Genomic DNA, 17,276 nt, shown 5'->3' with positions numbered 1-17,276 from the left:
AATCTTCCTGCCAATGCAGGGGACATGGGTTCAATCCCTGGTCCGGGAAGATTCCACGTGCCAAGGGGCAATTAAACCCGTGTGCCACGACTACTGAAGCCCGAGTTCCCTATAGCCCAAGCTCCACAACAACAGAAGCCACTGCAATGAGAAGCCCGCACACCACAATGAAGAGAAGCCCCTGCCCACCACAACTAGAGAAAGCCTTCACACAGCAACAAAAGACCCAGAGCTGCCAAAAATAATTTTAAAAACTTTAAGACAAATAAAATACTAAAAAAGAAAAAAAAGACCACTTCAGAACTGATCCTGTGTCTCCCAAGGTCCTGAGGCTAGAAACTTTGGCCTCTCCATCACTCTCAACCCCATGTTCCTGCCCCCCTTTCCGGGGTGTTCGCTGTCCCCTGAAGACACCACACAAATACTGACCCAGTGCCTCCCACTGTGGGCACTGTGTTAGATACCCAGTAGGGTCAAACAGTGAATAAGACAAATGAAACCCCTGCCCTCATGGAGCTTACATTCTAGCTGGGGAGACAGGCAAGAAAGGAGATGAGTGCATAAAGTGCTTAACAGGAGAAGTGCTCAGAGGAAAGTACAGTGGTGGAGGGAGGCATGAAAGTCAGGGCTAGGCTGAAATCTGACGGAAGGCCTAAAAAAAATCTAGAGGGAAAGAGTAAATCTAGAGAAAGTGAAAAAGTGAGTCCTGTAGCTATGGTGGTGAGCATGGACAGGACCTTCTAGATGAGAGGTGGGGGGTTGGCAGGACAATGCAAAGGCCTCGGGAGGGGGTGCTCACAGTGTCTTTAGGGGATGACAGAGCCCCCAGAGAGGGTGGGTCTCATGGCTGGCACAAAGTGAGTGTAGGGAGAGCCAAGGAAGGAAGGAGACAGGAACCCGGGTGACCTATTTGGGATCGCAGGAGTCCCAGGCCAGGCCCTGCTGCCAAGGCCAGGCTCCAGAGATGAGGGGTGGGACACCCCAGCCCTCCGACACCCTCACCAGCACACACGTGCCACTCACCCCATCAGTGAAGAAGCTACGAAGCATCCGTAGGCTGGGCACGCGGTTCGGCAGGCGCCTACGGGTTGAGGATCAAGGATGAGGCGTATGAGAGGCACCACTTGGACCTCCCACAAGCCCCAAGGCTCAGAGGTCCTGCAGGGGGAAGCCTGCTGCCCGCCCCCCGTGTATAGAAGACCCCAGGGCCAAGAGCCCTGCCACACCCAGTCCTCACCGCAGAGCCCGGCCCTCATCCCGAAAGGTGTTGAGCCCGTCGTCGCAGGACTTGGAGCGCTCGGTAGTGATGGCCAACAAGTAGGAAGAACGGCGGCCGGCCTTGATGCTGCCTGCAAAGCCGCCCAGAGGGGCCCTGGATCAGCGGGGCAGCGGAGCGGGCTTCCCCAGAGCCCTCCCATCCGGCAGGGCCCGGGGGCCTGGTCCCCAGGGGACCCCAGGAGGAGCAGAAGCCAGTCGGGGGAGGCCAGCCATCAGGCAGCGGGCCCAACAGGGACCAGTGGGACCAGGCGGCAGGGGAGCGGCTGGGGCGGGGGTTGCGGGAAGCACTCACTGCAGTCCTGGGAGTAATGACGGCCCAGGGCAAAGGTGAAGGTTGGGGAGGATGGGCTGGTGCCCAGGACAGGGGCGGAGTTCATGGCGCTGGAGACCACAGCAGAAGCAGGGACGTGCTTGGCTTGGAGGTCAATGCTGGGGCTGGTGGGCTCGTCTGCGAGAGCGGAGGGGGCGATGGGTGAAGGCCCCAGAAGCCTGAACCTACCTGCCACCCCGGGCCCCAGTCTCACATCCAGGCTGGGACCATATCCCCAGACTCCAAAAGCCCTCCAGGGCCCTCCTGGCAACACCCCCAACTGCCAAGGGAACTCACCCACCACTGTGGTCATGCAAGCTCAGCTTCTGCCTCCTCCATCACACGGAGGGCACTCAGGAGAGGGGGCAAGTCACCCCTCTTAGACCTGGCTCCTAGAGGCAGGAACTGTGTCTGCCCCACCAGACTGACGGCTCTCTGAGGCCATGGAGTGTGTCTCCCCCATCAGACTGGGAGCTTCTTGAGGATAAGGACCATCTATCTCCCCCATCAACTGGGGGCTCCTTGAAGTGGGTGCCACGTCTCCCCCTCAGACTGGACGTACCACCTAACCTCAGATTGGGAGCTTACTGAGACGACAGGCTGCGTCTGCCCTGTTAGACAAGGCTGGCTCAGCGGACTCGGGGGCTGGGGTGCGGGGGGCAGGTCGTGCCTCCTCTCCTGGCCCGGAGCTCTCCCCGGGGTCACTCCCATGGCTGCCCTTGGGTGAGCTCACCACCCTCAGGTCCGGTTACCACCTCTGGGCTCCAGTTCCATGAACTTGCAGCCCAGTCTTCCCAAGCCCCCAGACCCAGCCCAGCTCATCCTGCTCCCTCATGAGCACCTCTTATTTGGCAAACCCGAAACCTTTTCTCGTCTCGCTCCTTTTCTTTCCTGATACAGAGGTGAGGCTCTACCCTCCAACAAGGCCAGAAACCTGGGAATCACCAACCCTTCCACTGTCCCGTCTCTCCTTTATGCATCTATTCCTAATGAGTTTGCAGTATTCCCTCTGCTCTCAAAGTAAAGTCCGAACTCCTCATCAACTAACGAGGCCCCTCCCGACTCATGCAGTGACCTGGAAGGACATCCTAACTCACACTTCGGGGTCTTTGCATATTCTCGTCTCTCTCCCTGAACTTTCTTCCCCTAACTTGTTTGTCTTAGCCAAAAGCTCCTTTCTCTCCTTGGCCACCGTGCCCTAGCCCAGCCCTCCTCTGTCTCTCAGCGTTCCCTCTACTCCTATCACACACCCATTCAACTGGATCATTCTTGTCTGATCACATATTCCCATGGACCATGCACTCCAGGAGAACACAGAGCCTAGCACAGTGCCTGACACAATAATGTGTTGGATGTGTGGAAGGATGGAGGATGGATGGAAAGAACAAAGGGTAAAAGGAACAAAGGAAAGATAGAAAAAGAATGGAAGGAAGGGTGAAAAGAAGAATGGAAGAACAGAACAAAGGAGGGAGGAGAAGGAGGGAGGGAAAGAAAGAAGGATGGAAGGGAAGGAGGGAGAGGGGAAGTAAAGGTGGATGGGAAAGAAGACTGGACGTGTCAACGAATGGAGGGAGGATGACAGGATGACGGGAGAGAGATGGATGGACGAATGGATAGATGGATGGACAGACAGATGGATGGCCACAGAAATGAGCTGATCCCATCAGCACCCACCCCAGAGTTTTGCCCGGATGGCAGGTAGGTGGAGTACAACAGGGGCACAGAAAAGCAATCTCCCAAAAAAAAAAGAAAGAAAAGCAATCTCCCAAGACAAGCCACCTGCACCATCACTCACCAATGAAGGGAATGGAAGCCAGAGAGTCTTCAGTAGTGGCCAAAGGGGCCACCTTCCTGGCCGGGCGTTCCCCTCGCCCACTGGCCTCTGGCTCTGGGGACTCATCACCAAACCCAAGGTTCATCTGTCTTGCGGGGGTCAGCTGGACCTTGCGGCCCGTGGGGGGCTTCTGCCTCAGGATTACTTCATCACGGCGATCCTCGGCGGGAGGCTCCGAGGCCCGGGTGCTGGGTTCTGGTCGGACAACTCTTGGTGGCTCAGAGGCCTCCGGTGGGAACGGTGCGGGGGACTGGGCCAAGTTGATGGTGGGCAGCCCCCCAAAGGGGGAGTCCCGGAAGGAGAGCGCCTGCAGGAGGCCAGTCCGGCGCTGGAATGATGGGCTGTAGCTCCGGTACCCGATGTACCCGAGGTCGTCCAGGCCTTGCAGGCCAGGCGGGGCTGGCGCCTGGGGCCCGGGCAGGTCCCTGGGTGTGCAGGCAGGGGTGCGGGCAGACGGACGCTGGGAAGCCCAGCCGCAGCGCTCGAAGCGGGGTGACACCAGCGCTCCTGGCCCCAGCGCCTCGGCAGAACGGGTGGCCCGGCTCAGGTAGTCGTCTGAGCGCGCTCGGTGCCAGCCCTCCTGGCCTAGCTGGCTCAAGGCACCCTGGGAGGTGGAGCAGGGCCAAGGGCGATGGGCAGTCACCTCCTCCAGTCGGTCCTGGGAGGCACTGCGGGCCCTGGGGGGCATGGCGGGGCACCGTCTCTCCCCCGCCCTGCGGGGTACCTGGTTCGACAACCAGTGTGTCAAGGCCTGCTGGCACTCCAGTCTGCTGGGGGGCGCCCGGCTGCCAGGCTCCGGGAAGGCACGAGGCGTCCGGGGCTCTGGGGGGTGGCGGGGGAAGGCACCAGGGCTGGGGCGGGGCTGGCTCATCCCCAAGGAAGGGTGGTCCGGATGGGAGCGGGCGGTAGAAGGGATGCGGGGCCCCGGGTCACTCCAGGCAGCAGGACTCCGGGGGTCACTGGGCAGTGCTGAGAGCGGCTCAGGAACCATAGTGGCCCAGGTGGAGACCCGGGCTGGCGGGGCGTAGGTCTTTCGGGGGTAGCAGATCGGGGGCGGCTCGGGGATGCTCCGGGCCTCTCCAGAATACGGCTCGTTCCCCTTCAAGTAGGCGTCCTGGGAGTAGGCCTGCCCGGAGACACAGAAACAGGTGAGCAGGGCTGAACGGGCCCCACAGGGCACGGTTACGGCAGCCCCTGGAGGTCAAGGCCCCCCAGAAAGGGGCCTGAAGGAAGGGGACCAAGCTGTGGGGGACGGCCCTGAGAGGGCGGGGGTGAGAAGGCATGCTCCAAAGACAGTCAAGGGGAGGACAAAGAAATAAGAGGCCTTTGAGTCTTACACATATACACACACACACACACACACACACACACACACTCACTCGAAAAAGAGCCAGGATTTTTCTAAGGCTTATGACAAGGACTGCCTTTAGCCACAAACATTCCAACATCTGTTTTCTGGGGTCCTCCGTCGTGCTGGCCTCAGCCGCCTCCCTGCTTCCTTGTGTCCCACGATGCCCACAGACCCTCGGGCGGAGCTGGGCAGCCCCAACAGAGACCAGTCAAGGAGGCAGATGACAGGGGAGGGAGCCGCCTAAGGGGTGTGTCCAGGGTGGGGTGGGCGGGGGCTGGGAGAGCCCAGCTGTCCCTCCATCCCCCTGGACAGGAAGCTGAGGGCCTGGCTCCTGGGCCACTGGGGGGTGGGGGAGGGACTTGCTCACCCTCTGCTTCTCTGGACCAGGCTTGAGGGAGAGGCCAGACTGGTTGAGGGACCTTGCGCCACCTTCTACCACCCCGGGCCTGGAATTTGGCGCTGGGAGCTGAGGCTGACGCTGCATTGCTGAGGAGTGGCAGGGCCAGCGCCCAGGCCCGGCCAAAAAAGGAGGCAGCCCCCAGGGACAGCGGCCTCGTGGCCCTGGCCTTGCCTGGCCCCTGAGGGGCTACCCAGGGGCCTAACTCAGGGTGAAGTATCAAAGAGGGAGGGTGAAACCAAATACACACAAACACACACCACAAGGAGACACAGGAAAATACACACCCAGAGACACTCACACACACACAGAGAAGCACAATGAGACATACACAAACACACACACAGACACAAATAACTACAGCTCCAGTCCCGGGCACACACATCACGTGACGAGGGTGAGTAAACCACACCCCGTACTCAGCCCCCTGAGGACCCACACACAGCCAGGACACTCACGTACCTCTCCCTCCTGCCATCCTGCCGGCTCCCCGGACTGCCCGCATCACAGCGGCTGCAGCGGCATCCCAGCCCGTCTCCACCCTCCCCGCCCCCGCCAGCTCCCACTGACCACTGTGCCGGCCCTGGCCTCGGGGGGCCCCCCAGCCTGCCCTCCCGGCGGCTGCCCTCGGCCCCCACCGACTCTCTCTCTCAGGCGGGAGGAGGAGGGAGGGGAGGATGGGTGTGGAGGGGCCTCGCCGCGTCGGCGGTGGCGTCAGCAGCTGCCGCGGCCCCATTGGCCTCCAGCCTTGGCTCCCAACCACAGGAATGCCTGGGCCCCACCCTCTGGCTAGCCAGGGAGAGGGGGGGCCGACGGAGGCCCCCAGATGCTGACAGCTGGGGCTGCTTGCCCACCCGAGCTGGGGCAGCAGAGCTCAAAGCTGTTGCCCCACCCTGCCCAGAGGGGAGAGCAACGCCCTAGGTCCCGCCTGGTCACACACAGTCCCCCACCCCACCACAGCATGCCTCCCTCTGCCTGGAAAAGGTGCACGGGCAGCGCCTTTGAGACTTGGGAAGAGCCGTCCACCTACCTCTCTGGGCCCCCATCCATCCCTGCCTCCCCCTCCCCAGGAAGGGCGAGGGGACAATCGAGGTCATGGGGTGGAGGTTCCCAGAGGGGCATGGTGCCAAGCGTGGCACTGAGATTACAGTGATTATGAGCGCACATCCAGGGCAGAAGCCGGCACGGCGGCTCCCAAGGCCTCCAGGCTTGGCCCGCAGCCCTCTCCCGGGGGGCAGTGACCTTGGGGGCAAGCAAGCTGGCTTCTGGCTGGCACCCATGAGACCAGGGAACTGGGCACTGGGCAGAGAGGACTGCTCTGGGCTCTGGGTCAGAGCTGGGAGGGAACAGAGAGGCAGCGTGTGTGTTTGTGTGTGTGCACATGTCATGCATGGAGTGTGTGGTATAAACGGGTACACACGTGAGTGCAGGGTACACTGCATGCCCCGTCTGTGGTGCCTGCTCTATGAGCAGTGGGGTGAAGGAAGGGGCGTTTGCACTGCGTATCATGATTGTGGAAGTTCATGTGGCTGTTGCCCTGCTGAGCGCACACGCTGGTGCTGGGATGGAGCAGGCTGGGATGTCTGTGGACACATGTGTCGTGATAGCAGCAAGCATTCGTGATGTTCTAAATATTCGTGCTGCAGTGGTGAGAAGCCTGAGCCTGTGCTGTGACACCCTGGTGGTGTGTGGTGGGGATCCGAGATGCTAAGGAATGTGTGGTATGCTGTGATGCCTGTGGTCGTGAGTGTGGGGCAGTGGGTGCCTGCGTACTGAGGGGTTGTGTGTGTGGTGTGTTGTGTCTGGGGTGCGTTATCACATAGGACAGGCTAGATGGAGGGTGGGCTGCAGGCTGTGTGGCGTGGCTGTGTACCGAGTGTGTCTGCTTGAGTATGGGGTGGTCCATGGTATGCCGTGTGAATGGGAGCACACAACAGTATTGTGTGTGTGTGTGTGTGTGTGTGTGTGTGTGTGTATCTACAGGAGACGTGCTCACACGAGGCCAGGCAGGGAAGGGGTGGGGAACAGACATCTTACAGGAGCCACAGGAACATGCCAGTCAGGCAGGGCCTGCTGGGCCACCTTCCTCCCAGATACCCTGGCAGGAATGCCGCCAGTCAAAGCCAGTGCCCTCCTCTCCCAACACAGCACAGCCCTGAATGAAGCAGCCAGCAGCCCCAGCCCGGGGACGGGCCTGGCATCCCCAGGGGGGCATCGCCGGGCTGATGGTGCCCCCACACTCTCTCCTCTGCCTCCTAGAGGGGCCAACACGGGAGAGAGGCCAAGGAGAAGGGCTGTATCCCGCCCCGCACCCAGGGTCCTCCACCTCAGACAGCGGGGAGGACTCACCAGCTGGAGGATGTCCTCGTCCTTGGGCATGATGGAGAGTTCCAGAGTGTCATCGCTACAGAGACAGGGCAGGGGGTCAGGCCAGGCTGAGGCAACAGGGTCTGGGAGAACAGGGATCCTGGTCGCCAGGGCACCACCAGGGCTGAGGGGGAGGGTGTGGAGGGACTTGGGGAGTGGGCTGGGGGCTCTGATGGGAGAAGGGAGGCAGGGGCGCTCACCTATTCTGGATCAGAGCTATGACCTGGGAGTAGGTCTTCCCAATGACGCTTTCCCCATTCACCTTCACCAGCCGGTCTCCTGGGGACCAGGGGCAGGGCCACAGGTGAGCAGGTCAAAGGGTATCAGTAGCCCCACCTGAAACCCCCTGCATCACATATGGATGACAATGTGGGGCAGGAGCCTCCCCAGTGGCTGGATCCCAAGATGGCTGGATCCATCCTAACCAGGGGCAAGAGGAGAAATTCCAGAGAGGTGCAATGAGCCAGGTAACTGGGACAGCTCACCTGTGCGAAGGCCCGCCCGATGGGCGGGGCCATCACCCTTCACATGCTTGACAAAGATGGTGTCCATGGGCTCCAGGCGGTGCCGGGGGGAGGGTCCTGCTGAGCATCAGTCAGGTTAGCTGGGGGTGGCTACTGAAGGTCACACCCATGCACAGCTACACACACGGGCGACACACACTCAGAGAATGAGCACACTCACACGGACACAAAACAGAGCCACACATCCACAGGATCAGACAAAACACACTGCTGGGAGGATGAAAAGTTACACGGACACGTGGAGTCGCTCCTTAAATGGCTCCGGTGACCTAGCACCAAGCTAGAAAGTAGACCTCAGAGGAAGGACAGACGTGGCCGCTGCCCTTCCCGAGCTCATTGTCTAGTGGGGCAGACAGACGGGCATGCACACACACACACACACACACACACACACACACACACACACCACAAGACAAAAGAAGGGTGCCATAATAGTCCAGTAGGGAGAGACACCCGCACGCTCAGAGAGTGTCCACATCCAGACCCAGGGAGAGCTGAGCAAAGCCCTGAGGCTCACAGACACCCTGACGTCCCACCCTACTCCCTTCCCCAGGGTCAGGGCTGCGGAGGCCTGCAATCCCAGGACTGGCTCTCGCTCCTTCATGACATCACGCTACATCCCAGCATGACTTCTCTGCTGCTAAGTGCTGCCTCCATCAGAGAAACAGGCCTGCACTAGGTCGGCCGGCTCCTCCCCCATCACAGGCCTCTGCGGTGGGGATTCAGAAAGACAGTCCCCATGCGTGCCCAGTAGAAGCCTCAGCGGCAGAGAGGGAAGCCTGCCTGTTCAAGGAGTTCTGCCTTGACTACCCTGGAGAGCCATTTGGGAGAGCAAGGGTGACAGCCAGGGGAGTTAGTCTAACATCTGGAAACAGAAGGACCTCAGGGCCGCCCTTATACCCGGAGAACCCTAGCGTCTCTGCCCCCCAGGACAGCCCTCAATCAGCCTTCCCACCCCCAGGGCCCTGCAGGTCCCGCCTGAGCCTCCATCTAGGCTGGGAATAGCTCTAGGGCCGGGGCCAGGGCTTAGAAACCCATCTGCTCCCCAGAACACCACCCCCAGTGTGAAATGGACAGGTCCAAGGAAGACAAATGTGGAGAAAAGAGGAGCAGAGAGTAAGCATATGTGCAAGTGAATACACAGGAAAGAGCAGACAGGGGCCACAGTCAAGGGCGAGGGTGCAGCAGAATCCACGCCGACCTCAGGAGAGGGCCAGACACAGAGCGGGACCCCAGCCCAGCCCAGCCCAGCCTGCTCCTTACCTCCTCCTCGGCCTCCATCCTCTTCTTCCTGCAGGGGACAGAGGCGGGTGTGGGCCCTCAGCAGCACAGGGGGAGGCCCAGCTTCACCGGGGTGGGCCCCTTCAAGCTCCCCCACCCATCAGCCTCCCCTCTTATCATCCTTTAACTAGCCCAGAAGAAAGAGGGGGAGGGAAGGGTGTCCACAGGGAGGTCACGTCCCGAGCAATGTCCCCCAGTCACAGGAGCCCTCTCTCATGCCTGCTCAGCATCTCAGCCATCTGAAGGCCCCCAGCCCAATGGGGGACTCAGGACCCCTTCCCTTGGAGAGCTCGAAGCCCAGTGGAGGAGGGGCCAAACCCACTGACACACAGACAGGACCCGGGCGGACACAGATAAGCAGGTATGACAAGTGCAAACAGTGGCTATCAGCTCTCAGAGAATGGGCAGGGGAGGCCTGATTAGTCCCTCTGGGAGGGGGTGGTTTAAGGCAAGTTTCAGGCCGGCTGAAAGGAGGCACTGGGGTGCGGTGAGCAGAGTACGCAGGCACTCGATGGCAGAAATAGGACTGGGTCAGCTGAGCCGAAGCAGAAAGTCAACACCAGCAAGTGACAAGAGTCAGACTCAAGCTTTCCGAAAGGAAAGAATGAGGGAGCCAGTGGAGTTCTTGAGTGGGAGAGAGTAGATAGGAAAATGTTTCCAGCATCTAGGTGCAGTGCTAAGAAATGGCCTCAAAAAGACCCACGAGGGAGATCTCTGGGCTCATCCTCGTGAGTGAGCAGGGAAGGGCACTGCATTTGGGGAGAAATCAGGGAAAAGGCAAGAAGTCAGAAAGATAGTCCAGGCCAGTGGGGTGCAGCATTCTCCAGGTGGATATGCCCTTTGGGGTCATCTTGTCTAATCCACTCCACAGATCATCCACTTTACAGACAACAGGGTGTGATTTGTCCAGGGCCACTCAGAGACAACAGAGCAGCCAGTGCTGGACCCCAAGAGTCTGGGGCACCTCAGCCAAGACAGGAAGCCACAGGGCTCTGCTGGAGAGCAGTCCCTTGGCGCCCGCCTTCCTGAGCCCAGCGTGTGCCCGCTGATATGAGCTGACAGCACCGTGAGCGGGCGGCAGCGGCAGATGGATGCATCTAGACGGGTGAGCGCCCTGCAGGCTCCCAGCCCTGGGCATGTTCTGGAAAGGGACAGAGCCCATCCCTGGCTTGCCCTGCCCTGGGGTCTTCCATGTGAGCGAGGTCTCTCTGAGACACGGGCTGACCACCCAGCCTAGACCACTCGAACTGCATCTGCAGGGCCACCCTCCGGAGGTCCCCTGAGAGAAGGAAGAAGGTCCAGGAAGGGGGGACTTTCTGGGGAAGGAAGGACCCGAGGTTCCTGGGAACTGGGAGGCTGGTGTCCTTAGGCATAAGGGGTGAGGCGGTGCCCCTACCACACACCATCAGCCCTCTTACAGCCAATGAGAAGATCTGACTCACACCCAGACTCAGACACGGGTGTGAGAGCTATGTAGCAACATGTACACATGAAGTGTACATATAGACACATGTCTAGATATACACACATGTGTGTACATGACTAGCATACTATGCACGCATGTGTGCATACAAAGAAACATGAGCAGGCACATGGACCCAGGCAGAGAAATCCAATGCCTTGGTTCTCTGGCAGGTGGGACTAAGCTCCCTGTCCCTCAACAGCTGTGCAGGCTGGTCCCAGCCCTGGGGGAGGGGAGAAACAGGTTCATGGGCCCCAAAATAAATCATTCTCCCCTCCTGCTGGGAGAGAGGAGGGGAAGGGAACTGGGCCCTCCTGGGGAGTCCTGGTTGCTGTCTAGGCCCCCCTCAAGCTTCCTGTCAGGGACCACACCCCCGCCCCCAGCCCATACTGTGGCTCGGTTTGAGTAATCCCCGTTCCTGGACTCAGAGAACCTGGTATTTATATTAGGGCTGGAAGGGTTCCTAGGGGTCAAATAGATAAATGCTGTCAGGTGACAGAAGCCTGCATGGGGCCCAGAGAGGGTGAGACTCCCCGAGATCCACCGTCAGTTAGGAGTTGCACCAGCACTGGGGCCCAGGTCTCCAGCCCAGCGCAGGGCTCTTTCTAGGCCCAGAGCTGAGGCCAGTAAGGGCCTGGGGCGCTCTGGGAGGGGTCCCAGAGGTGTGTGAGGTCATCTGCTCTAAAGCTCAGGCTGGGGAGGGTCAACTAACCCAGCTCAGAAGTGGCCAGTAGACAAAGGGTCCTTGGAAGCCCATCTCCTGAGAAGCTGTTCACCTTCCAGAGGCCGAGAGTCCCGGGGTTGGGGGAGCATCCTGACTCCCCCACCTCTAGCTCCTTGCCCCAAGCCAACCACCCCATTCTCCTTAGAAGACTGAGCCCAGAGCGGATAGGGGGCTTGTCATAGCCCACGGATGACCCAGCCAGCGCTGCCCCTGCCTCTCGGTGACCCTCTTCCCCAGGCACAGAAGCACCCGGAGGAGAGCACAAAGGAGTGAAAGCTGAAAGCTCCCTCAGAGCAGCCCGGGGGCGCGGGCCTACCTTCAGGCTGCAGTGCACCGCGGACTCGGGCGGGTACACGATGAAGTGGCGCAGGGTGAAGCCGAAGCCATCCTGGAGGCTTTTGTGCAGAAGCAGTGTCCGTGGGCCCTGCCAAGGGAGGGGGCGCGCGGGAGAGCACCCATCTCTTGGGCCCAGGGGCAGCTGTGGGAGCAGAACGAGCAAGGGTGAGATGCCAGTCCTCACACAGCCTCCCGCAGCCTGGAGGACCTGGGAGGACGGCCGGGGCCCACTGACCCAGCTGTGCCCAGACCCCTGCTCCCCTCTCCCTTCCTCTCCCACACTCATCAGCCCAACAGCTGCCTCTTCTTTTTTCCCTCAGTCCCCTCAAGACACCTATGCGTCCAGGGAAATAACAGTGCAGCAAGTCAGGTGTCCGTTCTGCTCAGTTCAGCCAAAGTTCACTGACTCTAGACACACAGCCTTCCTGCCTTCCACGGGGAAGTGCCCCGCTGCACAATCTCACACACGCACACGTGCACGCGGACACGGGCACAGACACACCCACACGCACTCACGCAGACAGGACACACCACAAACACCCAGACAAGAACACTCGTGTGCAAAGGTGCGCAGACATACCGATGCTGTGCATACATATGTGCACAGACATACACACACATGCTCACCGAGACACAGACACGTGCACACAACACACACAGGCACAGACAGACTGACACACACATGCATCCTTCAAGAGCAGCAAGAAGACGGGAGGGACCATGAGTCACAGGGGAGCAGACTGGACAGCAGACAGTCCGCTGGAGGGACCGAGCCAATGTGTCTGGCTGGCTCACCAGAAATGAGTGGAGAACCGGGCTGGGGAGACACTCCGCTACCCTTTGGCCAACCCACCTAAGTACTTGGGATTCCCCAAGATGGCAGGGCAGAGGGTGTCTGAAGACAAAGGTTTGGGGGCACATGGGTCTGTTTCTGGGACAAGAGGGAGAGAAGGAGGTCAGTGACCGAGAGGAGGTTCCCTTCAGGTGCCCTGCTCAGACACAGGGAAAGTGGGTGACAGGAGGGCAGTTCACTAACCCCTAATCTCAGGCAGCCTAACCTACCTGGTGCCCCTAATCCAAACCCCTCGGAGGTCAAGAAGCCTCTCCCCTCCCTCAACAGTCCTCATCCCCTCGCTCTTCCTTGGCACCAGGCAGGAGGAGCCTTCAGCTGCAGGAAGAAAGGTGCAGCTGGGTGCAGAGGGAAGAAGATTCGGGGGTGAGGAGCTCCCACTTCATTACGAAATCCCCCTCACTCCCCACCTCGAAACTGCAACTCTAATGTACTCATAGGAAGAAGTCCCTGCCTGCATCCAGCCACCCTCCAATTTACACATCTGGTAGGAATGGATCCTGTGCCCAGCCCTAAGCTATGGATTTCTGCATGGGGCGGGGGCTGGGCTTCATGGGGCAGGAGGTTTGAGGAGGGGATATCCTCAAATCTCAGAAGATTAAAGTGCCACAGAAGTAACAGGCTTGCTTCATATAGTTCCAGAAGACACAGCCAGGAGGAAGATTTGAGAAGGCCAAGCGAAGCTCCTAGCCAGGGAGATCATTCTAATCATATACATCTGGAAAGTGACCCAGATGGGGCTGTAAGCTCTCTGTCCTCACAAGGGCCCAAGTGAAAGCTGGATGACCCCCATCAGGGAGGCCGTAGGATGCCTCAGCTGGTTTTCTGGCATCAGGCGGAAGGTCCAATGATGCCCCCTCAGCTCCTTCCACTTGTGGCTATAGCCTGGACACTCCCACTGAGCCCCACACCCCCACGGGGGTCTGAGGAGCCCAGAAGAGAAAATTCTCTGGGAATTCTGCTGAGATCTGAAATCCCCTGGATTTCCTATCTCTGCTGATCTGGCAAGGAACAGATGAGGAAGAGAAAGGGCCTCTGGGGACCCTCCCCTGCCCCCTCCTACCAAAATCCCTGCTCCTGCCCAGCGTGGAGTGCGTCTGCTGCACGTCCTCCACCCGGGCGCTGAGCTGAGGCTGTGTGCACGGCCTATTGTTTTGCTGGTGTCCTGGATTAAGGTTTAAGCCACCAGCTGCCCCAGTGATGAGAAGTGGCTGGGACAGGTCCCCGCACGCCCCCCGCCCCTCCCCCAGCACACATCCTGCCTGGAGCTGCCAGCTGCCTGGGGGTGCCACTCCCCAGGGAGGAGGGGCCTGTCATCAAGGGCAGTGGGCATGCCTTTCTCTCTCGGGTCCTCTCCTCACCCAGGCACCACTGGCGCTCCTTCCCTTATCTCTGCCTCTCCCTTTCCTCTTTTCCTTCCTTCCAAGGCCCCTTCCCCCATCCCTGCCAACTAGGCGCCTGAGAATGTCAGTGTGGTAATCCCCCTGCCACAGTAACCACAGCCCTGCCTGAAGAGGAGACACTGCAGCCCCCATCAATGACCAGATTTGGTGGCCCTCCTGTGGGAAGTTCTTCCTTAGATTTAACCTCAGTCCTTCATGCTATTACACATGCATGTTTCCTCTGCTCTCCTCCCATCTGGGACAGCGCTGGGTCTTGCTCTCATCTTGAGGGGGAGGGAGGTGACAGATGAAGAAACAGAGAAGGGATCAGCAGTGGAAAGTGATTAGACTGGGAAGAGGCACAGCTCACACACACATCCCCAGCTGTGCTATCTGAGGTAGGTACAGAGACGAGAGGAAGGGGAGAGGGAGGCTCGGGGGACACAGAGACATCACCAAGTAATGCCCCCTAGCCCAGATCCACTTCCAAATGCTCCCACCCTGAGGTCAGGAGAGACATCCAGAAATTCCCACTGATGGTGGGAGAAGGGCAGGTGGCCCCAGGGCCACAAATCAGACAGACCTGGACATGTGATGGGCTGGCAACCCCAGGAGCTAGAACCCAGGAGTCCGGCTCCTCCCCTCCCCCAGGAGCATAAAGAGGTCATTGCAGGGAGCACAGCGTTCACGCTGGGCATGGCGCCCACTGTGACTCACACCCTGCCAGCCTGATGGATCTCAGACCTCAGAAACACTGTCCCCACCCCCCACCCCCAGCCGTATCAGTCCTCACCCTGAGGTCACTCATTACCTCCTTGGCCTGTTTGAAAACCCTGTGTGTCTCTGTGCCCAGGTCCCCTACCAGGGAGAGGGCAGAGTTCTGACTCAGGATCACTGTCAGCCCGAACTCTCCAGGATTCCATACCCTGGCATCTCTTCAAACAACCCCAGTCCCTTCCATCTTTCTGCCACCTGTAAACCAAGAGGCTTGAGCCCACTGCAGGCCACCACCAGACTGGGGGTTGTCATCCAGCACCCCCAGAAAAGGTCTCAGCCACCACTCTGCCGCCCTCACCTGCATCTCTCCAGCTCCTCACTCCCTCCCCACTCCGGGGCATGGGTCCCGGAAGACTGGGCGGCGCACACAGCTCAAGGATCGCAAGGAGTTGTTGGTGACCCGGTCCCATCCACCCTGCCGCGCTTCAGCCCCCGGCCCCGCTGGCCCCCGCGGCGCTCACCCTGGCGGGATGCGCCCCCGGCGCGCGGCGGTCGCTGTGGCTGAGGCAGGGCAGCCAGAGGCAGCGCGGCTCCGGGGCGCTGCAGTCCACGCCGACGGCGCGCTCCCAGCGCCAGCCCCCGGCCCCCGCGCGCTCCACGCGCCACACCGCGCTGCCCACGAGAGCTGCGGCTGGCGGGTGCCCCCGGGGCCGGCCGCCGCCCCGGCCCCAGCGCACCGCGGGCCCGTCTTCCGGAGCCCGGCGCGCCGCGCGGGGGCCGGCGGCCGCTCCTCGGCGCCCGGCGGGTGGCGTCCTCGGTCCCCTCGGCGGCGGCGGGCGGGCCCCGGGGGTCCCCGCCCGCCCCCCGGAGCCGCGGGCCCGGGGCCCTGGGGCCCCGAGGGGACGGACGGCCCGCGCGGACGGAGGCAGGACTGCTGTAGCGGCTCCGCACCTCCCACGCCTCTCCGCCGAGGGCGCCTGAACCCGGACACACCGGCGAGTCGCGCAGGGCAGACGCCTCCCCCTCCGGGGCGGCCCCTGTCCGCGGCCGCCCCATCCCACACACACACCCACACAGGAGAGGCCCTGCGCAGTGCCCCCGCAGTCACACACTGCACACCCCGTGCAGGCGCGCGTGCATGCACACACACACTCACGCCCACACCCCACTCGCAGGAAAACTCTCCGTACCCGTCCGCACACGCTCTACTCCTTCCAGTCCAAAGCTCACGCATCTTGCTGCGCCCCAGAGAAATATACACTCGCATGGGTACACATGTAAACACACACCCAACCCACCTCACCACACACTCCCAGCATCCCACACTCTCCCCCCACAGGCGCACTCCTTCTCCCTATGTCCACATACCCCCCAGAAACACACACACAAACACACTACACCCCGCATACACATGGTGTGCATGGACACCCTTCTTTATGCACACATGCTTTGGACACCCTCCCACGGGTATAATGGCCCCCACCCCCCACTGAGACACATTTGCAAGCATATCCACTGTGCCCTTAAAAGCACACCAGGCCCCCTCCTACCCACCCATACCTACCCACACACACAGCCCCCACAGGGAGCCCCACAAAACCCACAAAGGCACACACCTATAGGACTTGTACACACTACTCAGCACAGACACTCAATGCATTGCTGCTGTGCCCCCTCAGGTCTCTCTTTCTCCCTCTGTGTGTGTGTGTGTGTGTGTGTCTCTCTCACACACACACACTGCCCTGCACAGAAAGCAGCTCTCTCTCATACCACCCCATTTCACAGTCATGTTGTACACTTCCCACCACCGGCCATGGGAACACGTAACCTCCCCTCTTCCCCAGGACCCCCTGCCCATTAGCTCGACCCAGAGGGGACACCACAAGCCGACAATGGGCTCCAAGCTGGCCCCCACTTCACCCCCAGCACGTGAGTCAGACAGGAAGCCGGAGTCATGGCAGACCCTGTCCTCCGCCCCTTCCTGCTCTCTCTCTTCCCAGGCCCCTTCCCGGGTGGGGCCGGCAGAGGCCTTGGCTGGTAGGTGTGTTGTCGCCACCACCAATTCTATACACTTGACTGTTCACCGTGTGTTTGCCCCACACAGCGGCCCACTGGGGCCTGGGGCCACTGCCCTGACCCAGTTTTCAGAGAAGGAAACAGCAGAAACCCAAGAGCACCCAGTCTGTGAGGATGGCACTGAGACTCCAAGTCCGGAGCCCTTCATTCCGACTTTGATCTTACACCTAAACTCTAGCCAACACCAGGGAAGGAGGGCTGAGGGCAGCGGGGAACAGATCCAGCCAAACTCTTCTCTCAAATCTAGGAGTCAGGGAGGAAGAGTCATAGGGTTGGGCCCTTGCGGGGGAAGCCACCAGATGGGAGAACCAGGCAGAAGAACCAGCATCCCTTCCCTCCCTTATCCCCATCACCTGCTGTCCCAGGAAAGGACAGGCCAGGATGGAC

The 17,276-nt window shown here is 60.5% G+C and overlaps 1 protein-coding gene across 1 annotated transcript in view; it reads right to left on the bottom strand.

Annotated features, from left to right (window-relative positions):
* The window catches only part of ARHGAP23 (Rho GTPase activating protein 23), a 73,733-nt gene that overhangs the window by 36,410 nt on the left and 20,047 nt on the right, over positions 1–17,276 (bottom strand). The window contains exons 2-10 of the mRNA XM_061143867.1: positions 11,845–12,006; positions 9,325–9,352; positions 8,023–8,118; positions 7,738–7,816; positions 7,520–7,574; positions 3,384–4,548; positions 1,571–1,726; positions 1,238–1,349; positions 1,024–1,081 (exon numbers count right to left, since the gene is read on the bottom strand). Coding sequence (XP_060999850.1) covers positions 1,024–1,081; positions 1,238–1,349; positions 1,571–1,726; positions 3,384–4,548; positions 7,520–7,574; positions 7,738–7,816; positions 8,023–8,118; positions 9,325–9,352; positions 11,845–12,006 — 1,911 coding nt within the window. The remainder of the gene's footprint in view (positions 1–1,023; positions 1,082–1,237; positions 1,350–1,570; positions 1,727–3,383; positions 4,549–7,519; positions 7,575–7,737; positions 7,817–8,022; positions 8,119–9,324; positions 9,353–11,844; positions 12,007–17,276) is intronic.

The sequence above is a fragment of the Dama dama genome, chromosome 5, assembly GCF_033118175.1.
Source record: "Dama dama isolate Ldn47 chromosome 5, ASM3311817v1, whole genome shotgun sequence".
NCBI classification, from domain to species: domain Eukaryota; kingdom Metazoa; phylum Chordata; class Mammalia; order Artiodactyla; family Cervidae; genus Dama; species Dama dama.
The sequence above is the reverse complement of the archived record's forward strand: the minus strand, read 5'-3'. Positions and strand labels throughout refer to the sequence as shown.